Source organism: Panicum hallii, chromosome 4, assembly GCF_002211085.1.
Source record: "Panicum hallii strain FIL2 chromosome 4, PHallii_v3.1, whole genome shotgun sequence".
NCBI lineage: Eukaryota > Viridiplantae > Streptophyta > Magnoliopsida > Poales > Poaceae > Panicum > Panicum hallii.
In genome coordinates, this window is record NC_038045.1 from 36,270,321 (window position 1) to 36,295,574 (window position 25,254).

General features: G+C 45.2%; 3 protein-coding genes across 8 annotated transcripts; 1 reads left to right on the forward strand and 2 right to left on the reverse strand.

The window, feature by feature from the left end:
* Nucleotides 1-265: 265 nt before the first annotated feature.
* LOC112889392 (spermine synthase-like) lies at nucleotides 266-5,636 on the reverse strand. Of its 3 annotated transcripts, none has more exons than XM_025955993.1 (12): nucleotides 5,479-5,636; nucleotides 4,182-4,399; nucleotides 4,032-4,076; nucleotides 3,620-3,696; nucleotides 3,415-3,537; nucleotides 3,136-3,240; nucleotides 2,982-3,054; nucleotides 2,764-2,835; nucleotides 2,187-2,382; nucleotides 1,471-1,600; nucleotides 1,074-1,157; nucleotides 266-650 (listed from the first exon to the last, which is right to left on the reverse strand). In XM_025955993.1, the coding sequence occupies exons 2-12, from the start codon at nucleotides 4,366-4,368 to the stop codon at nucleotides 573-575; spliced, it is 1,170 nt and encodes a 389-aa protein (XP_025811778.1). In that variant the 5' UTR covers nucleotides 4,369-4,399; nucleotides 5,479-5,636; the 3' UTR covers nucleotides 266-572. The 3 variants fall into 3 exon arrangements, with proteins under 3 accessions (XP_025811778.1, XP_025811779.1, XP_025811777.1); XM_025955994.1 differs by lacking the exon at nucleotides 5,479-5,636 and adding an exon at nucleotides 4,935-5,320; XM_025955992.1 differs by lacking the exon at nucleotides 5,479-5,636 and adding an exon at nucleotides 4,500-4,525.
* A 4,423-nt stretch (nucleotides 5,637-10,059) lies between these two features.
* LOC112889845 (cyclic nucleotide-gated ion channel 1-like) lies at nucleotides 10,060-24,712 on the reverse strand. 4 transcript variants are annotated; one of them, XR_003228212.1, is made up of 9 exons: nucleotides 24,501-24,712; nucleotides 20,537-20,639; nucleotides 15,239-15,776; nucleotides 14,567-14,779; nucleotides 12,718-13,010; nucleotides 12,512-12,623; nucleotides 11,877-12,113; nucleotides 10,295-11,334; nucleotides 10,060-10,191 (listed from the first exon to the last, which is right to left on the reverse strand). XR_003228212.1 is itself a non-coding variant. In XM_025956622.1 (9 exons), exons 3-9 carry the CDS (start codon nucleotides 20,566-20,568, stop codon nucleotides 10,636-10,638), a joined length of 2,124 nt encoding a protein of 707 aa, XP_025812407.1. In that variant the 5' UTR covers nucleotides 20,569-20,639; nucleotides 20,993-21,099; nucleotides 21,353-21,508; the 3' UTR covers nucleotides 10,312-10,635. The 4 variants fall into 4 exon arrangements, 2 of the variants coding, with proteins under 2 accessions (XP_025812407.1, XP_025812406.1); XR_003228213.1 differs by lacking the exon at nucleotides 24,501-24,712 and adding an exon at nucleotides 21,297-21,315; XM_025956622.1 differs by lacking the exons at nucleotides 10,060-10,191; nucleotides 24,501-24,712 and adding exons at nucleotides 20,993-21,099; nucleotides 21,353-21,508 and having other exon boundaries at nucleotides 10,312-11,334.
* LOC112889844 (pentatricopeptide repeat-containing protein At3g57430, chloroplastic) lies at nucleotides 21,519-24,356 on the forward strand. The gene has a single exon (XM_025956620.1). The coding sequence runs from the start codon at nucleotides 21,667-21,669 to the stop codon at nucleotides 24,256-24,258; it is 2,592 nt and encodes an 863-aa protein (XP_025812405.1). The 5' UTR covers nucleotides 21,519-21,666; the 3' UTR covers nucleotides 24,259-24,356.
* Nucleotides 24,713-25,254: the final 542 nt, after the last annotated feature.

Sequence of the window (25,254 nt, forward strand, 5' to 3'; positions counted from 1 at the left end):
ACGTAGGACACAGTGGACATAGGGTTTTACGCTCCGGTGGCCCGAACCATTCTAAATTCTTGGGTGCTTCTCAAGATTACTTGCCTTTTGATCGAGCATTCCTTGACTTTCCCCAAACTCATCCTAAATTAGGATTAGACGGGTGCACTTCACCACCCAGCTGGAGAAATCCTCCAAAATATATCATGCACATGGGTTACCAAGTTTTCAGAACTCTAGTCTGAAAACAAAGGGAGACACGAAACGACCGTCATGAAGTAGATGATGTATCAGGACAGATGCAAACAAGGACTATATTACATCAACAGGTCTTACAAGTTCCAAGTTGGGAAATTTATGCACACCAAACACCAGAAACAGAGGGGGAGCACATTATTCCGGTAGGCATCACAGCAGTTCAATTCCCCCATTATTCAATCAGTCATCACTCACAAACCCACTATATACTTATGCTCCTGGCGCCGCGTCACTAACATCTCAGCAACTGGTTTTTTCCTGTAAGAATACAACTATACACGACTCCTGCTTGGATACATCAGAACTCACAGAGGTAGATCGAGTATGATTCAAGCCTAGGAAGCTGTAAGAATGGCATTGTTTGGCAAAATCTTTATCTTCTGCGATTTTGAAACTGATTCTTTTGGTTTCTCCTGTCATGATATGAAAACGGAAGTAAATGAGTATTCACGTGGTACCAATCATAAAAAAACTGTGCTACTAACAATGTTGAACATTGCTGTGCAGAATTCGCACTATATATCTACCCAATCATTGTAGTGATAAGTCTACAGTATAATTCATTATGATGCCTGAACATCTCAATTAAAAAAAAATGGTTGCCATGTTACTGCTCAATCATAACCCAGTATTCGCAACGATCGTAGATGGAAAGCTTTTGGGCAACCACTGAATTAAATCAAGCCGTGGTAGACTGGGCTCTCCCTTCTCGTGAAATTTAAATTCAGAACAAAGGAAAGAGATAAAGCATTGCAATCAAAAAAGCTTTTCAAGATACGGATTCACTGTACACAAAGAGTCAGACTAAATACAAACCATTTCAAAGAGCAGCTCACCTTTTCAGTAGAAGCACTAGTAGTATAATATGATTCCAGTTCTCTTCTTACAAATGTTGGCAGAACAAAAGCAGCCCTATGAATCTGTTAAACAAGCAAATTCATTTCACAATATTACACAGGGAAAAAGTGTATCGAAAATCTCACACTGGGTTGGTACTAAATATCTCTTTTAAGTGAAAAAAGGGAAGTGGAACATTATGATCACAAGAACTCCAACATGGACAGTGCCTTTTGTGGCAGAGAAATGATGAATCAATTAAGTCATTTTGGCCCTGAGAGGAAAGGCATGTAAAATTTAAGGATACTATATGGTCCGTAGGTCATTTTACCAGATTGTTTTGGACTAAGACATTGAAAACGAAAGGCAGCCAGCGCCAAAATACACTGCACAAACCTCTGAATTGTAAAATCTGAGTTCCTTTCCAGCTTTTGTAGCTCCTTGTATTTTCTCAATTGGGTTCACAGGAGTTAAGAAGTTCACTGGTCGACCTTCTTTAGCACATAGCAAAAATCCAATGACACCACTGCAAATCCAAATAGTTCCACTTAGCTGCTGAAGATAGATACAGAAGTAGCTCCCCAAACATAGACCAGGAACAGCTAATTGATATTTTGTCTGTCATAACTTGCTCCAGCAAATCTCATAAAATAGGACATTGCAAACTTGTTCAATGTTTTGGGCCAATTCATTCAAAAGTCTAGAAAATTCATCTTATTCAACCACATACTTGCTAATTCGTCCACTCTTAGGCCAATTCATTCAAAATTCAAGAATGTTGTGCCTACTCTTAGAATTGTACAACTGCCTCCCTAACTAGGCAGAAACTCTTATGAAGAAAAAAAGAACTAGGCAGAAACACAGCTGTTGATGAGGAAAACTTTTCCTTTCACAAGATTATGAGGATGGTATTATCCTAAACATGAATGGTACTTCTATTCTGACAAGTGACCAGTGCTTCACCGGTTGCCAAAAATGCTATGTTGTGACTTCAATCCCAATATGCCCAAAAGTTACGCACTTTTTTATTAGGATTTTAGCCTTTATAAGACAAAACCACTAAAGACAAAAATGAACATGTGCAGAATTCGAAAAATAGTAGTACATAATACCTGGGGTATGTTGGAACGCTTGTCCAGGCATAGTGCACACTACCCTTGAATGTCTGATGACATATAGAGAGCATATCCTGGATTAGATGTGTGTGCAGCCACATGCTCTCAGCAAGATTACAAAGAACACCACCAGGCTTTAAAGCTCTAGCAATTGTCTGAATAAATGGTTTCTCAACAAGTGCCTGAGCTGGCCCTGTAATAATTAATATGAAAATGAATTTAATCCCGACAAAGTAAATGTTAGCAAATAATATCAGCTTTTTTCTCAAAAAAAAAGTAAAGAAGAAGAAACAGACACAGATATAAATCAGTATTGTGTGGATGCTGTGACTGGAACGAACACAGAAATCAGAAATGTTCCCAAAATTCCTATTAACTTGAACTATGCCGTATGAAATTCTGTGTTTCGGAACACTGAAACAGGCCTGTAGATACTAAACCAGCAAATAGTGATAAGAGACTCAAAAACTCAAAAAGAAATGGACAAGAAGAACTCTATCGAGCATAGACTGGGAAACAATCATAGTTGCAAGAGAGCTGTATTATATATGATGTAGCACTACCAAGAACTCACCAATTGGATCTGATGAATCAACAATAATAGCATCATATTTCCCTTCCGGAGAATTCCTCAAGAAATCAACAGCTGCAAAACAAAAGCAAGACAACTATGAACTATATGAAATCATGACCAGAAGAAATGCAAGGTTTGATGCTAGAAATGATGGCAGTATATCCTACAGCCTATCATAATCATAGAAAATACCACCAGGTACCAAATTTTCAACATACCATCACCAACATGAAGTCGGACACGAGGATCTTTAAATCCCATGGATAAGTTTGGAAAGAATTCTTTGCAAACCTGCAAAGTTAGAGATAAATCAGAAAATAATATCCACACTAAACGTTGAATTTCAAGTCTAGGTAAAGTGATCATTCTTACATCAATAACAAGCTGATCAATCTCACATATATCAATAGTCTCCACTGAATCATGTCTCGCTATTTCCCGCAGTACACCACCATCACCACCTCCAACAACCAAAACCTGCACCAATTAGTAAGTCTATATCGTAAGGCTAACCATCCACAAAGCTACTGCTTAAAAAAGACAGTGTAAGGTGGGAAGGGCATCCTCCACTTCTATTTAATCACTATATATAGCGAGCTTGCAGTGTTTTCATAGTTTTCAGAAGAAAAAGTTTAAGGTTAAGAAGCATACATTCTTCGGTGACGGAATTGAGCACAGTGGAAGGTGAGTAACCATTTCCTGGTATGCGCATTCGTCCTTGTCAGTCAACTGAACTATACCATCAAGCACAAGAACGTTTCCATAGGTTGAAGACTGCAAACAGAAATTAACACGTTTCTCAGTACAACGTTTGACAGTGCAGTTTTTTAAGTACAAATTTAGCAGGAAGAATTACCTCAAAAACTAGAATCTCTTGGTAAGGTGATTTCCCTTGGTACAAAATCTTCTCCACTTTCAGTGAATGAGCCTCTCCTGCATTGAAAAAAAAAGGGTTTGGTTAAAATCCTAACCAACTAGGACATATACACAAATAGTTCCTTGTAGGGTCAAACATTTTTGCATGTATCACATGCACAGCTAGACAGGTATTTAAAGCCTGCACCAGGTTAGACAGTTTTGCGTCTAAAAATGCCAAAGTTACCAGATTGATAAATTAGCCAGGTAAGAGTGAGCAAGTCTTATGTCATCATACCATAACCAATATCTAACATATTGTTGTAATGAGATCGCATGTGAACACAAACATGTTTGAAGAAAAAATTCACAGTAAGTGTATTAGTAGGACAGAACAGAGATAAGAAAAATACCAGGCCACATAGGGTTGTTGTAGTACTGCACTTTGCTTGTTTTACCTGCACAAACATCAGTTCCGACTATATATCAGAACTTCACAAATAACATACATTCTCCATATGGATAGTTCCCAAATAGCCACCAATACTGAATTCTGAACATACCAAACCGTGACCGGGGTTCCGTGAACCAGCCCGAAACCACGGTATCATGGCACTTGGCCTCAGATTCAGGCACGCCTGCCTTAGCCTTGATGCAGCAAGGAGGCAGCGGTTTGCAGGAGGCATCATCCCCATTTCCCTTTATCTGTGCCGCTGCTGCAGAACCGTTTCCTGCGTCTCCAGCCTCCATGAGTCCTGTTGCTCTTTGAAGGTCCCAGTCTCTGGCTCAATCAGAACATAGAACATCAATGATTCAGATAAGAACACATGAAGCAAAAAAAAGAAAAGAAAAAGGTAGTAGTATCATGTAAGTGCTCTTGCTTTGCATTCATGTTCAACCGAACACGTAAGCCACGATTCTAGCCGCTTATATGATGGACATCTGGAAAGGCTAAGATAAAGCATTTACAATAAGTGCATCAGCGTGTAACAGGTGGCTAAAACTGACGAATAAAATAAAGCAAGAGCAGCACCAAACAGAATCCCGTTTTTAAAGAGAGAGAAACGTGGACGGGAACAAAATATTTTATTACTAGAAAAAGAAAAAATAAAGAACCCTGCACTTCACCCGCCGCTCTTTTTAGATGCCAGCAGAACTTTTTTCTCAAAAAAAAACTTACTAATCGCCAACTGCTAAAAAAATCACAAGCTCCCATCAACTACCGAGGAAACGCGCGAATGCCGCCAAGTCAATCGGAGTGGGAGGAAGGCATGAAGAAATCGAATAGACAAGACAGGGCTAGATCCTAGAGTTACCGTCGATCAGCAAGAAACCGCCGATGGATGCAGGAATCAAGCAATCGGGGGGTCGCCCGGAACTCCGCCTCTAACCTTGTGGGGAATCGAACGGGGGGGACAGCCCACGATGGCACGAGCAGAGGCAGTTTCTTTTCTTGTCCCCTGGCAGCCCGCGGAGGAAGACGAAGAGAGGCGGACACGAAATAGTTTTAGAAAACCCCTTTCCAGAACAACGAAACATAAATAGGTCATCGTGTCAGTCCAACCCGGGTCTCCAGGAGCTCCACCGACGGCAACAAAAGCAATTTTAGTTCAATTCTGGGGGTTTTCTGCAATAAAAAGGGCAGCGGCGAAGCGGCGAGCCGCAGGTGCGACTGCGAGCTCCTGTTTATCACCCCGCGCAAAACGGAAATCGCAACGACGTCCCCAGAAAGATTGGGAGGAGGAGAACTGAATTTCGAGACACAGATGCTAGGCGCGAGCATGAGAAAACAGAAACAATGGCCGTGGTCAGCTGAGACTTCTCGTAGCTTCCAGAAGCCCGGGGAAGCTCGCTTCTCACCTGGGCACGACGGCGTGGAGGGCAACGGTGACCTGCGCGGTGGATCGGAAATGGAGCGGGATGGGCGAGGTCCAAGCAGAGTACGAGTCCTTAAATAGGAGGATGGCGGGAACCTTTGCTCCGTGCTGCTGGTTGGTAGTACTCGCCCGGATTCTCTTCTTTTTATTGCTTTCCTTTTTTCCTTTTGCCCTGCCTCGTATTGGAGGTGCAGCTGAGTACTCTCTATATTTTATAAATATATAATGTTTGGGATAATTTAATTGGTTCAAGGGAGTAGTATTCACAAGATGGGGACAAAATGGTAATATTCTCATATCGAGCTGTGACAGAACAAAACAATATGGATAAACTAAAATGAAAGTCCTTGGGCATTTTTCTTCATCGTTGAAACATTAGTTTCTTCTTAATATAATAATGCGTAGCTCTTCTGCAAATTCGAGAAAAAATTCTTTAGGCTCTGGTAGCCCAGTGTGACGGGTTAAAATTTAGCCATGCCAATTAATTTTTAAAGATATAATATATGATGACTAGATGGAGAATCACGATGCGTCTAATCCATGTGTGGACACGGCCGATCGATCCGAACTGTGCAATCGGAGGATAAAGTTGGTAATCTCATCGACAGGCGCGGCATCATACGCCACTCTTTTTAATTTATTCTATGACCCTATATATACCGTCACAATCCGCATGAGGTTTTCGTTGATAATTGTGTGGCTCCATCTATAGGCAGCCTCCCGCTGAAAGAAACCAGGGGGCATGCTTGGATTGCTACCGAGCCAATCATGCCAAGTTCACTTATTTGTGAAAATGACATGTGGGCCCATAAATGCCAAAAACATGATGGCATGCACGGGCGCATGCAGCTCGAGAAATCAAGGACCAATGGACCACAACGTCACGGTGTTCGAGTGATTTTGATGGTTAATAGTACATCCTTCATTTTTATATTTATAGGTCGTATTAGGTTCGTTAGCGAATTTTGACTAAATCCGTAGAAAAATATAGCAACAACTATAGTATCAAAGTATGCACTATGAATATATACTTTATGATGGATTGAATGAAACAAATTTGATATTGTAAATATTATTATTTTTTCTACAAATTTGGTTAAAGTTGGCTAAATTTAACTTGGAACAAACCTGATATAATATGTGCACAAACTACAATAGAGGAAGTAGGTCATCGGGGCTAACATCGTATCGTTTATGGAGACTTGATTGATGGTCAAATACCTAAACGGATGGATGGGGATCTTAAAAGATAAAGACCCAAGACATCAAAGGAAGAAGCAAAGTGAAGTCTTTATCTTCGATCAAAGAGCTAGTACTCAAGTTCATTGAATTGGATGAAGCCTGGCCCCTTGGAGGATCGGAAGTATACAGCGGGGATAGATGGCCGCCAGTAATGGTGTGATCGAGAGGAAGCCAACAACTACAGTATGAAAGAAGCAGCCGTACGTTTGCCAGAACTAGCGGCCTTCCACAACCAATAGTTGTAGTTGCATTGGTTTCCCAACCAAAGGTGATGCGCTGGCGCAGATTTGGCAAAGCTCTAGGTTAGTCTTGCGATACGTCTAACTGCCTCTGCTGAGTACGGTGCTTGTACTATACAGCATGCGTATTCAGGTGACACGTAGCTAGCTAAAACGGAATCTTGCTATGTTCCGCGTAGTTCATAATTTATTTATTTAACGCTAATCAAATTTATATTTTAACTTTAAACAAACAAACTAATATATTTTATATTTCAGAATAGAGGGAGTATTTAACGGGACATACTACGGGTATTTGGATAGCATGAAGAGGATGCACGCTGTGTGAACATCAAATTAAGTTTCTTAAATTTGGAACGTAGCAAAATGGCTACGCAAAGCTGTGGAATTGAATGGATATAAATAGAAAAGCCAGCATGAGCATGACACACCAATCGACGCGGTGTCAATCGTTCAAATGAAAACCGATCGATCACGAGCATCACGTTTCCTTAGGACCCCACGAGCACTACGCACAGTGGTACTCCAGCAGTTTCCTTTGAAGTGTTGTGTAGCGTGACTACAAGTTTTTTATTTTGTGCGCCACATGATTCGTGTGTGCCATTATTTTGACCTTCTCATTCCGGTGTATACTTTTTAATTTTGGTTGTAGCAACCATCGTGTTGCAGCAACCGGGACTGAAAGCTCGGATTTTAGTCCCGGTAAAAGGTTTGTGACGCTTAAAATTTTTTTATACCTCGCAGAATTCGAACTCGAAACCTCTTGTCTCGCATATAATTTTTTTATCACCCTATCTACACAGCACATGTAACTTTAGTTAGAACACTATCCTTTTGAACTAACCCGTGGAGAACCATGTAGTCCGGAACGGTAACAACAACCGGGACTGAAGGTGACCCTTTAGTCCGGGTTGGTGGTACCAACTAGGACTGAAGGTTTGTCCCGGTTGGAGCCACCAAGCAGGATTGAAGATAGATTTTTAATCACGGTTGGTAGCTCCAACCGGAACTAAAGAGTACTCCCACCCCCCTACTCCCACCCCCCTAGCCGGTGGACCCGGAATTAATGCTTTAATTAGTCTTGGATCCAACCCTAGCCGGAACTAAAGGAGTTGAATGAAAGATCTTTTCTGCAGTAGTGGTAGAAATTAAAGGAGGTAAAGATCGTGTTCTTTACCAACCATATTTTGCATAAGAGGGTACCTAATATACCACACCGGTAACGTTCTATAAGTTTTTAATAATAAATATGCCACCAAGTGTATTGTTCTTTATCGTTTATGCATATATTTACTATCCAAGATTTAGGTCTGGCACCTACTTTTTAGCAAGGAAAAAGTTTGACCTAAAATCAAATAGAAGACAAATTTTTCTCGGTAAATCCATTTTTTAAGCTTAGCACACTCTGACTAAAAACCAAACATGACATATCTTTCTCTTCACTAGCCAAAAATAGGGAAAAGAAAAAAAATAAGAAAACATACCCAATGATGTACTTCTTTCTTTCGTTCCAAATTATAAGTTATTTTAATTTTCTTCTAAGTCAATCTCTTTTAGCTTTGATCAAGTTTATTAAAAATATCATGTTTTTAAGCAATCTAGTGAAACTAATTCTTCTACATTTGTACCGTGTTTATTAAAAAAAACAGGTTCCGAGCTGGACCTTATCTTGATCATCAAAGTATCACAGTTGCTTTCGTGCTTGCAATTCAGTTCTGTCCTGTGCACGTCGCTTTTTCCCATGTGGCCTCTATCCATTCCGCCACAAACCGGCCTCCCAGACTGTGGTTGCCAGTGAGTGCGTATATTCTAGTATCCCGTGGTGATGCAGGTCTCAAGGACATGTTTGGTACACACGGTCTATGGACTCCTTATCCAAATCCTTCAAATTTTATCTTAAAATCCAACTTACTATTAGAAAAATTGGCAAACCGATCTCACTTGACCATTTTTTTTAAAAAATCGACCTGTAGGTTAACCGCCTGACATCTATTGACGGAGAAGGTGATTACAGCTTAAACCGTAGCAAGTAGTGCGTGAATTATACGGGACTGGACAGCGATCGATGCGCCTCCTTTGCTTTCAAGCTTTTTCTGTGCCCCGGATGAAGTCGTGGTCGACGATGAGTAATGTCCACGTGAGATCACAGGAGCCTCATGTTCTCTGACGATTGAGATGCTCCTGTCCTGTCCAACACGAGGCACGTTGCCTCCGTCGCACTCGATTTTTATGGCCGGTCGATCTCTTGAGTTGCGAACCCGGTTTTTCCTCTAGGGCAAGGAGAGTAGAAACACCACCCACCTTTGTCAGTACATTTTATGTAAAGATACTAATAAGAGAGGAGAACCATGGATATCAAGTGAATATGAAATATGGCTCTTGTCCTTTTATATTCCTTTATTATTTTCTACTCCTTTTCCATTCTAAAAAGGTAGGAAGCGAGTTAATTTTGTTCCAAGTCAAACTTAAAAATGCACCAACATCTATAACATCCATTAGTCTAGTTAAACCCACCATGAAATCTGATTCAATAGGGTATTTATTTGCTAGTATATTTTATGTAAATTTAATTAAAATTAGAGAAATTTAGCATACGACAACTAAGCTAAAACAATATATATTTTAGGACGGATGAAATATACATGGGCAACGTGCCTTCCTTTTCCGTTTTCTTCCGTAAACATGAAACTTCCCTTTAATGTCTTCATCCTTCATTCTTCTTCGGTTGTTTTCTTAAATCACATTTGTTCTTATTATCATAAGATGTGGGTTGAACCGTTGAAGCGTGCCTGTCAGCTCCTGGATTTGGTGAGCACCGGGCCAGCGACAGCCTCGCGCCTCCGATTCACCAATCTTGCCAAGACTAGTAGTGGCACCACACTCTGACACGATCCCACCCCCCAAACAAGACAAGGGGGTAACAAACGAAACCGGAGCTACGTTGTTGTCTGATCCTAACACTGACGCCTGACGGATGCACAACCCGTGGCCACAGATAGACACTGGGCTCAACCTCAACCGGAGGACAAAACTGGTAGCAGAGCGGTCGATCGAGAATGGGGCACTATCAGGAGAGGAGCACGGAGACAAGAACATGTCGTGTTCAATTCAAAGATGGTGGCGTATCTGCATGGAGAAGCGCAGAGAACATGTTCCTTTTCCTTTTGTTGCGACACACCGAGACCACCGAATCACGACTACATGGGCATGGGACCCTGCTCGACAAAAGGAAACGGCATTAGGCAGCAGCCACGCAGTACAAAGTAAAACAAACACGAGCAGTTTGTTCATGCCACGTGAAGTTCAGATGGCACTTACCAGTCCCATCTACCATGTGCAAAACACGAAAACCATCGCTCACTAGTCATATATTTTGAAGCGTACCACTACATTGCTAATCACACCTATGTTACAGAAACACATCAACCGCTACATTTTTTAGACAAGGCATATACAACGCTACCCAAAAGCTCTGAAACAAGCAGCCATCTACATCACCGACTATGTAATGCTATCGCTATATTTTCCTCGCTTTTTTTTCTTTTTTCTGCTTTGGCCGTGCCAACTTCAGCAACATCAGCGAGTGGAAAACTGCAAAAGTCACGCATAAACAACTTTTAAGTATCCATTTCTGCCAAAGGCAAAGAGCAACTGTGAAGCTACTGCTCTTCCGCGGAGAAGTTGGGCTCCGCTGGCTTCTGCAGCAGCCTCGCAGGCACTCGTTCCTGGAGACGGGCCTTGCGAGTGGCGTTTCTCCTCAAGATCCGTATCATGTTTCCAGCGAAACGCGAAGCATATAGTGCTGCCATGAAGCTGAGAGAGGTGGAGCCTTCATTCACAATCGCAAACTGCAGCCTCTTCTCCTTCAAGCGCAAGGAATCTTCAATCTTCTTCCTGCAGTACCGGTGCCAGGCTGCTTGGATGAAACAGGCAGCCCAGGTTCTCCAGTGCTGCGAGTAGAACCTGAAAGTGTGCTGGAGCTGCTTGCTGTGGAGTCGTCTGAACTGGGTGGCCACAAACCTCAAGTCTTCAGCCCTCAAAGCAAAAGCTTCGACTTCGGAAATTGTTTTCACCGTCCTTGTCGAGCTGGGGAGGCTTGATGTTGATGTGGGGTCAAGAGCCCAGGTGAGGAGCTCCTCGCCACAGAAATCTCCACCTTTCAGAACATCGGAGTTGAAGAAGCCAGTTCTTCCACCATTTGTCGTCATGCTCATTAGATTTCCTCGCATGATGAAGAGCATTTCGGTTACTGGATCCCCTTCACGAATGATGCAGCTACCTTCTGTGTATAGAATGGGCTTTAGGCGGTCACACAAGGCATCCAAGAGCTGTTCGTCCATATTTTCAAACATTGGAACCTGGAAAAAAATGAACACAGCAAGAGCATGGTAAAACATTCAGGACGACCATACGATAGAATATAAATCCACGCATTGAAACACAAATAAGAAGTTTCTGATGGGTTAAGTTCAAGGGGGCCTATGGAAATTAGCGTCCAAATGGAGTCTTGCTGGGACCATGACATGCTATGGTGCTAGTAGACTTGCAGCCTGTGTTAAAATCCACAGCAATAAGATTTCAGATTGCATAGAGAAGGAACAAAAGTTGGATTATTGATTTATGGCACTGTATCCTATTTGTCCTTTGTCTGGAAAAATTAGGAAGGAACAAAAGATGGATCATGGCACTATATCCGATTGGTCCTTTGGCCGGAAACATCTGGAAGGAAAAAAGATGGATCATGGCACTGCGTCCAATTGGTCTTTTGCCCTGAAACATCAGCACTAACCAAAGGGGCAATTTTACAAATGAAAAGCAGATTATAGATTCTCATAAACTGGATCAGCCTCAGGACAAACAGTCGCAGGTGTGGGGTGGGTGGGGGGATGTAATAACATACCCTCATGAGAAGTGATAAACAAAGATGTCGTTTTATATCCCTCCTAAGATCTTTGGGGAGGTTCATAAGGAGTTGTTCTTCATCAACACCACTTGTTTCTTGCCATCTGTACTGTTCATAACGCCGTATTCTTTCTTTGAGGTTCTCAGGAAGATGTCGATATGACATCCACTGATCTGTGTCGCGGCTTTTCATCCTCGTTTCCTCTATTCTCAGAGAAGCTGATTGCAAATAGGTCTGTTATAAAGGAGGCAAATAGTTAGAGCATCGTCAGAGATCAGAGAAAACACATTAATTGTAAATTAAGACACCGAGGTAGGGATATATCATATATGAACTGTTTTTCTACAAATAATATTGCAGGTTTAGACTCAGAAAGATTTTACTGGTATTTAACATCACAATGTTGAGTCTGGACAACTGGCATGCGGCATCACAAGGTCCCACATGGCTTTGAACATGTACAGGGCGTTCTCACAACTAGTGCAACATGATGATGGGATCAGTTTTCTAAAGATCAACCAATCCAATTTCTCAGTTGTGTAATTTTAATCATATATATTACTTTTTCTGTTATATGCCTTCGCCATCAGTTGAAGCACTATCAACTAAATAAAGAAATTATCAGTGTTTACCTGCACATTACCAATAAGCAGCGCAAACAGAACTAAACCTGATATTGAGACAAAAACTGCAAATAAATTCTCCCATGCATAAGTGCTTGTTTTCAGGTTTTGGCCAAGAGAACTGCATTGAACAGAACAAGGTAAAAATACAAATGTCAGGCTATCCACACATTGTTTTGGAACACAAATATATCAAAGGTTTGTCTTTTGAACACCTGAGATTTTGCAGACCCCACCAAACACAGTAGAACAATTTTGTAAAGAAACTTCTCGATTGTGATATATTTTTTATAGCTGGTGCATAGATTCCAAAGACTGGATCTGGAATGATTTGCGTGTTACCTAATGAACAAACAGTCTTTAAAAAAGCATAGGTCTCATTCTTATGAACAGCCCCACAGTATAAAGATGCAGCATCTGCAGCACATGTTGTATTGTTTCTACACTCATGTCTCCAGCAGGAATCTTGGCGTTGGATAGAAAGTAAGTACCAAATTGCTCCAAGGACCTGCAACAGTTGACAGATTGCTTTCAAATTACATTAAATTTCTCTGAAACTGCATTTCTGAAAACTAGTCTATACATGGAGCACTGAATAGCATTATGAAAGCGCTAGGAACTAGGCATGCAAAGAGTGGAATTTAGAGCCTAATCGCCACCTAGGTGGGCTAGACGGCCATGTTTCAGAACACTTGGAGGAACTACAGATATTACAACAATTTCACAAAAATGCTTCAGATTTTAAGCCAATTTTTTGCACTAATGTAGGCCACCATGACATGTCACCCTGGGTCCATCGTCCAGCCTCACATATCTCCTTTGGCTCTTTCCATCCATTGGATGGTATGCCTGGCTGGACCGTGAAAATCCAGGATGTTCTATTGCAAGTACATGTAGCTCAACCCGTAACAATCTTTTTGTGAAGTCAATTCTTAAACTTTACTAAATAGTTTTGCCAAAAAATATATATCTAAAAATTTTAATCAAAGTATGAATGTAATTTAGAAAAATCACGGGGTAGACTATCTCAAAGTTACCCCACCTTTTAATAAGATCCATGAAATTTACAATCTTCTTCTAGGTTTTCTAATCTAGCAAACTTCTCTGTCAAAATATCGATTGGATTACAAATCAGCTAAAGAGGCAAATAAAAGGCAAGATAAAAGCCAAGTGGTGATGCTTAATACACTGCCGCTTATTGCTCTGTTGTGTAACCAATATATATGCTGAGTTTTTTAAATGATGCAATTCCAATTCTACCACTCCCTCCATTTAAATAAGATGTTTTTGAACTAGTTAGCTTGTCCTAAACATCATATATTTAAAAACGGTGCGAGCAAACAAAATTCATACAAGCAACTTTCTCAATCACATTTTCTGATTTAACCAATTCAATATTCAGTAAATAGTTGGAAATTCTTAACATAATTAGGGGTCTGCAAGGAACATTATAGGCAGTGTTTCAAAGGCGTCGCCTAGGCGTCCAGGCGGACCCAGCTCGCCTGGGCAACACTCACGCCTTGTCGCCTAGGCATCCAAGCGTACCCAGCTCGCCTTGGGTCGCCTTGTCACCTTTAAAACACTGATTATAGAGTGCATGGATCTTTAAAAGTTATAGGTCAATTTTGAGAAAGTAGATGAGGTATTAGGGTTAAAGGTGAACATATTTCTCAATTCAATGTATGGATATCAATACCTAGAAATCAAAAGATTGGCTGATGGTAAAATTGGATCAAAAGAAAAGGTAAACAATTGATGTACAACTCACATAATGTGTGACTCCAACACAGCACCACAACTAAATGCATGCAAAAAATACTCCCTTTCTTTCCCCCTTTTGGTGGTGGCTCATGTTGGGTTTCAGCTCTAGCCTACCACAGCTTGCTTTGACTAAAAGGCTTTGTTGTTGTAGTACACAAAACAAACATTTCAGTGTTTTTTTTGTCCATTTAAATTTTGCTATACATGAAGTGGCTCACATTTCTGATAATGCAGTTAGATTTACTGCAGAAAAATGAAGACTGAAATTAGTTAACAGGCAGAATTTACAAATACAGCACTTACATGACTGGCAAGCATGTAAAGTAAAAGATTGAAAGCAGCACCAGCCCGTGCTGTCTCTGTAATAACCCCAGCAGATCTTGTGATTTGTAGATATAGTGGTCTTATTCGGATTAGTCGAGGCACATATTGGCATATAATTATAATCATCAAGACACTTTTGGCTTTCATAACGTCTGAGTCTTGAAGAATAGGTAACACAACCAAAATAATCACCTGGTAACAAAACTATCATGATTACAATCTCAACTATTGAACAAGACATAAATACGAATAAGACTTAATTTAATGCACCCTATCTGGAAAGCTAAAGTACAAAAGAATAATCAAATAAAAAGATAACATTTTTCTCTATATTTATCTAAGCTATTTGTTTCTAATATGTGGATTAAAATGTAAAATATAACTTTTAACAGGAAACAGATTCTACTTCTACACATTTGTTACGAAAAGACTACTAAAATTGCATTGATATCAATAGTTTGTTTCACTTATATCAACACACAGTCATGACTTTCTGTAAAAAAAAAGATATAACCATAACTGTAGAATCACTTCCTATGATGCTATCAAATATTTCAGTAAAGAGCTTAACTCAAGTATATTGCACAAAGAATTTACTAAGATGCTATCAAAATATTTCTGTAGACACAAAGTGTGTGGTGTACAAAGTACCTGAGGGATGGGTAGAATAGCGAAGACATCAATAAAAAAATATGTTGATAAGTATCGCTTGGTTATTGCATATCTATCTTCAATTAAGACACCCCGACCAAAAGTTGTAGGAGATGATGCAAGGAAGCCTGTCCGGAACTGAAATATGATATGGAGTATGTAGAAAATATCTGTGAAAAAACGCAAGACACTTGCTGCCTTTTCCAACTTTCTATCCAAGTACCAGCAAGGTTTTTCATCACTGATAACTGGGATATATAAGAACAATGGGTCCACTGAAACTGCAAGTATACATGATATCACAAATATCCTATTCCATTTTTGCAGAAATGGCCCTTGGGGATGAAGAGTTCCTGTTGCAGACTTTCTTTCGTTCACCATTGATCTACTTGAGGTTTCTGAGTGCAAAAGGTTTCCAAGGAATGCAAAAACTCTGGCAGTTCTTTCTTTAAGTGAATCGAAAACTGAAACATCATTTCTACGTGGAACAACTATGTTCTCTGAGCTAACAGACTGCTCTGATCTCCAGTCCTGAAATCTGCGCATATAACAAATCAAACAAAAATTCAGAACAATTGTTATGTATGACAATTTCCCCAATCACCACTGAGCCGGTATCCATTCTTCACTCAAAACTATAATTGGATACTTGTGCCGTTGCCGGTCCCAAGCCCGCGATGAGAAAATGTGGAGGGTTGTGTTAGGTTTGGCGAACTAGCGTAAAAAATCAGCCACTCTAATGGAAATGAAACCCATAAGAAATTCGTTGGGGCGTAACCCTCTTAGCGACGCGCTACATCGGAACCCGGGTGTGGTGTTAAATGGGCAAGGGCCGGGTCGTCATCCCCTCTGGGACGCGTCGTATCGTGATCCGGGTACGATGATAAGTGAGCAAGGGTCGGGTCGTCGCAGCCTCTGTGGCGCGCTACATCTACGCCCGGGTGTAGTGAAAAATGAGCAAGGGTCTTTCGCATTTCTCTCGACGGGTGCGAAGGGTAAGGAAGCTAGCCGAGCCAACTAGGATTCGTCTAGGTAGTTGGAACGTAGGGTCTCTAACAGGTAAGTTAAGAGAACTAGTCGATGTAGCAATTAGGAGACGTGTAAATATTCTATGCGTGCAGGAGACTAAATGGAAGGGCCAGAAGGCGAAGGAGGTGGAGAGTTCTGGCTTCAAGCTTTGGTACACGGGGACAACTTCGAGTAGGAATGGTGTAGGCATCTTGATCGATAAGAGCCTTAAGGATGGAGTTGTAGATGTTAGGAGGCAAGGCGACCGGATTATCCTAGTGCGGTTGGTCATTGGAGATTTGGTTCTGAATGTGATCAGTGCCTATGCCCCTCAGGTAGGTCTTAGTGAGAGCTCCAAGAGTCAGTTCTGGAAAGACCTCGATAGCATGGTTAGTACCGTGCCTATCAGCGAGAAGCTCTTCATAGGAGGAGACCTCAATGGTCATGTGGGTGCGACTAATGTAGGATATGAGCGAGTACACGGGGGTTTTGGGTATGGTAGTAGGAATGAGGGGGGGGAGGATGTTTTGAATTTTGCGTTGGCCTACGACCTGCTGTTAGTGAATACCCTCTTTAGAAAGAGAGAGTCCCATCTAGTGACCTTCCATAGTGGACAAAACTCGAGCCAAATCGATTTTATCCTTGCTAGGAGAGAGGATAGACGTGCCTGCTTAGATTGTAAGGTGATACCTGGGGAGTGTGTTGCCCCCCAACACAAGCTTGTGGTGGCGGATTTTCGTTTTCGGGTACGTGCCCACCGGGACAAACGTGCCAAGATTGCGAGAACGAAGTGGTGGAAGCTTAGAGGGGAAGAGGCACAGACGTTTAAGGAGAGGATGCTAGGCGAGGGGCCTTGGGAAGAAGGAGCAGATGTAGATGATATGTGGCTAAAGATGGCGACATGTGTTCGGAAGGTGGCCTCAGAAGTGTTTGGTGTGAGTAGGGGAGGCAAGCAAGAAGTGAAAGAGACTTGGTGGTGGAATGACGAGGTGCAAAGGGCTATTAGGGAGAAGAAGGAGTGTTTCAAACGCCTTCACCTCGACAAGAGCGCGACCAACATCGAGGGCTATAGATTAGCGAAGAGGTCTGCAAAGCGAGCTGTAAGTGTAGCGAAAGGTCAGGCTTTTGATGACCTTTATCAACGGCTAGGTACGAAGGAAGGAGAGAAGGATATTTATAGGATAGCTAGGGCTCGCGAGAGAAAGACACGGGACATAAACCAGATCAAATGCATCAAGGATGGGACAGATCGACTTCTGGTGAAGGATGAGGAGATCAAAGACAGATGGCGAGAATACTTCGACAATTTGTTTAATGGGGAAAATGAGGGTCCTACCTTCGAGTTGGACGACTCATTTGATGATACCAACAGACGCTTTGTGAGGAGGATTCAGGAGGCAGAGATCGGGGAGGCTCTGAAGAGGATGAAGGGAGGTAAAGCAATGGGTCCCGATGGCAACCCCATTGAGGTGTGGAGATGTCTGGGCGAGAGGGCGGTAGTATGGTTAACTAAGCTTTTTAACCTAATTTTCCGGTCAAACAAGATGCCGGAGGAATGGAGGAGAAGTATATTAGTACCGATCTTCAAGAACAAGGGAGATGTTCAAAGTTGTACTAACTACCGGGGGATTAAGCTGATGAGCCATACGATGAAGCTTTGGGAGAGGGTTATCGAGCACCGTCTAAGAAGATTGACAAGGGTGACCCAAAACCAGTTTGGGTTCATGCCTGGGAGGTCGACCATGGAGGCGATTTTCTTAGTACGACAGTTGATGGAGAGATATAGAGAGGAGAAGAAGGACTTACACATGGTCTTTATTGATCTAGAGAAGGCGTATGACAAAGTACCGAGAGACGTCATGTGGTGGGCCTTGGTAAAACACAACGTCCCAACTAAGTATATTACCCTCATCAAGGATATGTACAAGGATGCGATGACTTGCGTTCGAACATGTGATGGCGATACCAGTGACTTTCCAATTAAAATAGGACTACATCAGGGGTCAGCATTGAGCCCTTATCTATTTGCTTTGGTGATGGATGAGGTCACAAGGGACATACAGGGTGATATCCCTTGGTGTATGCTCTTTGCTGATGATGTGGTGCTAGTTGACGAGAGTAGGGCAGGGGTTAATATGAAGTTAGAACTGTGGAGACACACGTTAGAGTCGAGGGGGTTCAGGTTGAGTAGGACCAAGACCGAGTATATGATGTGCGACTTTAGCCCGACTAGGCATGAGGATGGGGACGTTAGCCTCGAGGGTCAAGTGGTGGCCAAGAAGGATATTTTCCGGTATCTAGGATCAATGCTTCAGAAAGATGGAGACATTGATGAAGATGTTAGACATAGAATTTCAGCTGGTTGGTTGAAGTGGCGGCAGGCTTCGGGCGTCCTCTGTGATAAGAAGGTGCCACAGAGGCTAAAAGGTAAGTTCTATAGGACGGCGATTCGCCCGGCGATGTTATACGGTGCCGAATGTTGGCCTACAAAAAGGCGACATGTCCAGCAACTGAGTGTAGCAGAGATGCGTATGCTGCGTTGGTTCTGCGGGCATACAAGAAGGGATAGAGTCCGGAACGAAGAGATTCGAGATAGGGTCGGGGTGGCACCTATCGAGGAGAAGTTGATCCAACATCGGTTGAGATGGTTTGGACATGTACAACGGAGGCCTCCCGAGGCGCCGGTGCGTAGTGGAGTTTTAAAGCGGGGCGATAATGTTAAGAGAGGTAGAGGTAGACCTAGACTAACTTGGGACGAGACGGTTAAGAGAGACCTTAAGGAGTGGAATATCGCTAAGGAATTAGCTATGGATAGGAACGCTTGGAGACTAGCAATTAACGTACCTGAACCGTGATTTTTGTTACTTTTTGTTTAACTCCTAACTCTTCCTTTGGTTTGTGCCCTTTTTGTGTTTCTTATTCTTGTTTTCTGTGGGTTTCATCTCTAGCCTACCCCAACTTGCTTGGGACAAAAGGCTAAGTTGTTGTTGTTGTAATCAGGTTATCAAAAACCCAACATTCTGCTTTTATCTCATTAGTTCAGTTGGGCCTCATGCGCTTAAAACCATAATGGCATAACAAATCCAATGAATATGCTAGGTGGTGTTGCATGCTATGCTTACATCAAGCCTCAAATTCATGCATATAAGAATTAATGGGGGATGCCAAAAAATGAAGCTGAAATGAGATGGGCTCAATTGATGAATTTGGAGGATTCAGTAATTGTAGTTGACAATGAGGAACTACTGCAATGAGGAAATAGACTACAGAGTTGAATGAGAAATTGATTCATCGTTCTAGTTTAGTTTACAAACCTGATATAATGCAGGCATATTTATAGGAACAACTTGACTTGACGCAAGCATTTTTACAGGAATACTGACTTGACTCCCTCGGAAACAAGCTCTAAACTTATCTATACATATGTAGGGAAATAAATAAGCTAATAAAGTAACTAATTGTTTACTATAACTTCCAACCAATATACTACTACACCATGCCACAGCAGGGCCCAGCTGAAGTTTCATGTTCAGAATGGGAGCCAGAGGTGAAAATTATTCTTAGAAAATTGGCATCGCAATTCTTGTTAGCCTATTTAGATTCAAAGGGGAGAAGTCCAGTTCAAAATGGAGAGGGTGATAAAATGTGATCTTTAGAAGCTCAAATTTCTCTTGTAGTCCCTCTACTTTCTGAAAGTTTGACACAGTTCCTCTATGTTCAAAACCGCAAAACCTCTCCGATGGTTTTGCTGGACAAAATAATATTGGCTCCATGCAGCTTGCTGGCACAGATATACATGACATGCAATTTTGTTCGTCAAAGGCATGTGCCTTACTGACACAGATATACATGACTATGCAGCTTGCACGTATGTACATGGATGTATGCACCCATGCTTGCTTTTGCATTCTTGTTCTTGGAGTTTGATAGCCGCATTGTCATGAACCGTGGCAAGAATTGAACCTCAAGAGATGGGGATAGAGCAATTTAAGGAAGAAGGTTAGGAGTCAGATGTAAACATTGGTACCAAAGTGCATATGTTTGTGGGCATTTCTGCCAGCTCGCATAAGGGACTTTAACTCTTTGCCTGAATTGATTACCATTCAGTCCACATCTGATGGCCCAAGTGGGCATTTGCTTGATCTAATTCAAATATTCACTTCCACTAGATGTGTTTCCTCACTTAGGATATTATCGCATTACTCATATGCTTTTGTGTTGCTAACATGCTAGAAATGCAAAACACATCTGTCCTCTTTTCCCAAGCAGCAGGGGATGGGAGATACTGACCTCACATATCTGTCCTCTTTTCCAATCATCATTTTCTTCCAATTTAGCTGCTAGTAGGATTAGATCTACCCTCCAGGCCTGGTATTCTCAGGCATCAGGCTCCCTGAAGATTATAATCACAACTGAGTAAATGCACCAACAATTGCATAGTGGCATGTGCCAAACAACAAGAAGAGCTATCACCTTAAGTATTCTCAGTGATCAGAAAAAATCAACAAAGTTAAGATATGTGACAACAACCAACTGAGATCTGGTATTGGAAAAAAACAACAAGCTGATATGTAAATGGATGTCTACTGGATACGAGTGCTTAGATATTTCCAGACAAAGGATTAGATGGAATGATCATAGTGACATTAAAGTTAATGGCAACAGACAACAGCTCGCGCCTACATCATCCAATTATGAACTAGAATCACTCCTGCCTATATCATCCAATTGTAGAGCTAGACTAACCCGTTTATCATCTAATTGCTTCCAAAGATAGCCTAAGAGCAGCCAGTCGCACCAAAGGCTTGAATTCGCTCGAAAAAATATAACCCAAACCTCCACAACCACGCAACCTGCAGAAGCTCCAACCAGACAACGGATCAAACTTCTCGAGAGATAAAGCAAGCAAATCATCGCACTGAAGCAGCGAACAGACTCAAACGCCGAGCCCACCAATTGCCTCCCTAAACCACCACGCCCGCCACTAAATCGCCGCAAACCAAGCCCGCACGCGCCAATTTGAACCGCAGAATCGAACGCACCGCCTTACCGCGGAGCGAGCTGAACTGCGCCAGGCCGGAGAAGCGCGAGCAGGAGGTTGATTACCTAGGACTTCGATTTTGGGGGCGCGGGCGCCTTCTTTCCCCTCCGACGCGGGCCGCGGTAGGCGGGCGGGGTTGGGGGAGAAAATGCGACGAAGCTTCGCGCTGGTGGTGGTGGTGGCGGGGGAAGGACACGAGGAGGGAAAGAGAGGCGCGAGGGCGTGGGTGGACTCCACCGCAGCAGCAGGACCCGGCAACGGTCTTCGCTGGCTTATCCTAAACCCAAGCACTCGACTCGACGCTCCTGAAGCCGAAGCCGAGCTCCCTAGCCGGCTTGGCTAGCTGAGCTCCCCAATCCAAATATCCAATCCTCCGCTCATGGCCGCCACGCCGCTCCCCGTCGCCTCCCCGCCGCCTCCGCCGCACCCGCCCACCGCTGCCACCATCCGCTCTCTCACCGCCGCGGGCGACCACGCCGCCGCCCTCCGCGCGCTCTCCTACCTGGCGGCGGCCTCGCCCTCCGCGCCGCTCGACCGCTTCGCGCTCCCGCCCGCCGCCAAGTCCGCCGCCGCGCTCCGCTCCCTACCGGCCGTCCGCGCCATCCACGGCGCCGCGATGCGCCGCCACCTCCTCGATGGCCCCACCCCGGCCGTCGCCAACGCGCTCCTCACCGCCTACGCCCGGTGCGGCGACCTCCCCGCCGCGCTCGCGCTCTTCGCCGCGATGCCCGGCCGCGACGCCGTCACCTTCAACTCCCTCATCGCCGCGCTCTGCCTCTTCCGCCGCTGGCTCCCTGCGCTCGACGCGCTCCGCGACATGGTCCTGGAGGGCCACCCGCTCACCTCGTTCACGCTCGTCAGCGTCCTCCTCGCGTGCTCCCACATCGCCGACGACCCGCGCCTCGGCCGCGAGGCGCACGCGTTCGCCCTCAAGAGCGGGCTCCTGGACGGCGACGAACGGTTCGCGTTCAACGCGCTGCTCTCCATGTACGCGCGCCTCGGCCTGGTCGACGACGCGCAGAGGCTCTTCGGCTCCGTCGGCGCCGCCGACGCGCCGGGCGGCGGCCTCGTCACGTGGAACACCATGGTCAGCCTGCTAGTGCAGAGTGGCCGCTGTGCTGAGGCCGTCGACGTGCTCTACGACATGGTCGCGTGCGGCGTGCGCCCCGACGGCGTCACGTTCGCGAGCGCGCTCCCGGCGTGTTCGCAACTGGAGTTGCTCTCCCTCGGCAGGGAGATGCATGCCTACGTCCTCAAGGACGCCGACCTCGCTGCCAACTCGTTCGTCGCCAGCGCGCTCGTGGACATGTACGCGAGCCACGAGCGAGTGGACGCGGCCAGGCGGGTGTTCGACATGGTCCCGGGCGGCGACCGCCAGCTCGGGCTCTGGAACGCCATGATCTGCGGGTACGCGCAGGCCGGCAAGGACGAGGACGCGCTGGAGCTCTTCGCCAGGATGGAGGCCGAGGCCGGCGTCGTACCCAGCGAGACCACCATGGCGGGCGTGCTGCCCGCGTGCGCACGCTCGGAGGCTTTCGCTGGCAAGGAGGCAGTGCACGGGTACGTCGTGAAGCGCGACATGGCAGAGAACCGGTTCGTGCAGAACGCGCTCATGGACATGTACGCGCGCCTCGGCGATATGGACGCCGCGCGGCGGATCTTCGCCGCGATCGAGCCCCGCGACGTTGTCTCTTGGAACACCCTCATCACCGGCTGCGTCGTGCAGGGCCACATCAGCGACGCGTTCCAGCTGGTCCGGGAGATGCAGCAGCAAGGGAGATACACTGATGTGGCAACGGAAGACGGCATCGCCGGAGCAGACGAAGAGCCGGTGATGCCCAACAACATCACACTCATGACCCTGCTCCCTGGCTGCGCGATGCTCGCGGCGCCAGCAAGGGGGAAGGAGATCCACGGCTACGCGGTGCGTCACGCCTTGGACTCGGACGTCGCCGTCGGGAGCGCGCTGGTGGACATGTACGCAAAGGGCGGCTGCCTGGCGCTGTCGAGGACCGTGTTCGACCGGCTGCCGAGGAGGAACGTCATCACATGGAACGTTCTCATCATGGCCTACGGCATGCACGGGCTCGGCAACGAGGCCATCGCGCTGTTCGACCGGATGGTGGCGAGCGACGAGGCCAAGCCGAACGAGGTCACCTTCATCGCCGCACTTGCAGCCTGCAGCCACTCCGGCATGGTGGACCGCGGCCTGGAGCTGTTCCGCAGCATGAAGAGGGACCACGGTGTCGACCCATCGCCGGACCTTCATGCCTGCGCCGTTGACATTCTCGGTCGGGCTGGCAGGCTCGACGAGGCCTACAGCAATATCAGCTCAATGGAGCCAGGAGAGCAGCAGGTGTCCGCGTGGAGCAGCTTCCTCGGAGCGTGCCGGCTGCACCGGAACGTCGAGCTCGGCGAGATCGCCGCCGAGCGGCTGTTCGAGCTCGAGCCCGACGAGGCGAGCCACTACGTGCTCCTGTGCAACATCTACTCCGCGGCCGGCCTATGGGAGAAGTCATCGGAGGTGAGGAACCGGATGCGGCAGAGGGGCGTCAGCAAGGAACCCGGGTGCAGCTGGATCGAGGTCGACGGCGCGATCCACAGGTTCATGGCGGGCGAGTCCGCGCACCCCGAGAGCGCGCTGGTGCACGCGCACATGGACGCGCTCTGGGAGCGGATGCGGGGGCAAGGGTACACGCCGGACACCTCGTGCGTGCTCCACGACATCGAGGACGGCGAGAAGGCGGCGATCCTCCGGTACCACAGCGAGAAGCTCGCCATCGCCTTCGGGCTGCTGCGGACACCGCCGGGCGCCGCCATCAGGGTGGCCAAGAACCTGAGGGTGTGCAACGACTGCCACGAGGCGGCCAAGTTCATCTCCAAGATGGTCGGGAGGGAGATCATTCTAAGAGACGTGAGGAGGTTCCACCATTTCGTGGACGGCTCCTGCTCCTGCGGAGATTACTGGTAGACAAAATAGCATATTGCCACGGTGCCTACCAAATTGTTTAGCTCATACAGGAAACAGAGATTATTGTTACAGGCCCTTGAAGTCTCTGGCTGTAAAGATGTTTGGAATGGACTGTCTAATCAGCATGGTCACCACCCAGAACTGCGCTGAGCGGATTACCTGGGTTAAAAGCTCAGCGGCTTGGCGCGGAGCAGAACTGCGCCAAACCGGAGAGAAGCGGGGAGCAGGATGGTGGTTATTACCTGGGTTTCGACTTCGAGGCGCCGGCGCCTCCGATCCTTCCCTGGTCTGGTTCCTCCGATCCTTCGACGCGGAGCCGGGGCGCGGGGAGGAGGGTGAGGTGGGCGAAGGGATGCGGGGAAGTTTCACGCTCACGGGGTCTTCGGGGCATGATGGCGGTGGTCGTGGCGGGCAAGGACAGGAAAGGAAAAACAGGGGAGAGGGCGTGGACTTCACAGCGGAGCAGGACGGCACGGCACGACCCGGCAACGGTCATCGCTGGCTTACGCATGGACCACGGCGGAGGTATACATGGATTGACCTCGTCAACATGTGATGATGCAATACGACGGATTACGATGCTAATCAAGCTCCCTTTTGAGCGCTTCTTGTTATGGTAATGGCCTAATGGGGTCTTTTAACTACCCTTCAGCACCCATATACCCCCGCCCCCCCTCTTTTCGTTATCTTCTCCGATTAGGGAGCATCGGTTAGGATAAAAAACTCGAGGAGGGTTCCTTAGAAAAGTTAAGGTTTTACATGAAATTAGAATTTTTATTTGAAAAGTTAGAAAAAAGCAGGCTCGCGCGAATAAGCAATATTCATACCTTAATTAATAGTTCAATTTGCCTTGTGCTCGTGGGCTTGATGGATAGTTCAACTAAAATTCACTGGTGGTTCTTAAACTTGTTTCGAGTTCTCATCTCGATCTTGGTATTTTCAAAATGCACATAATAGTCTTTAAATTTGTCCCATGCTATCATCCTGGTTCTTCAA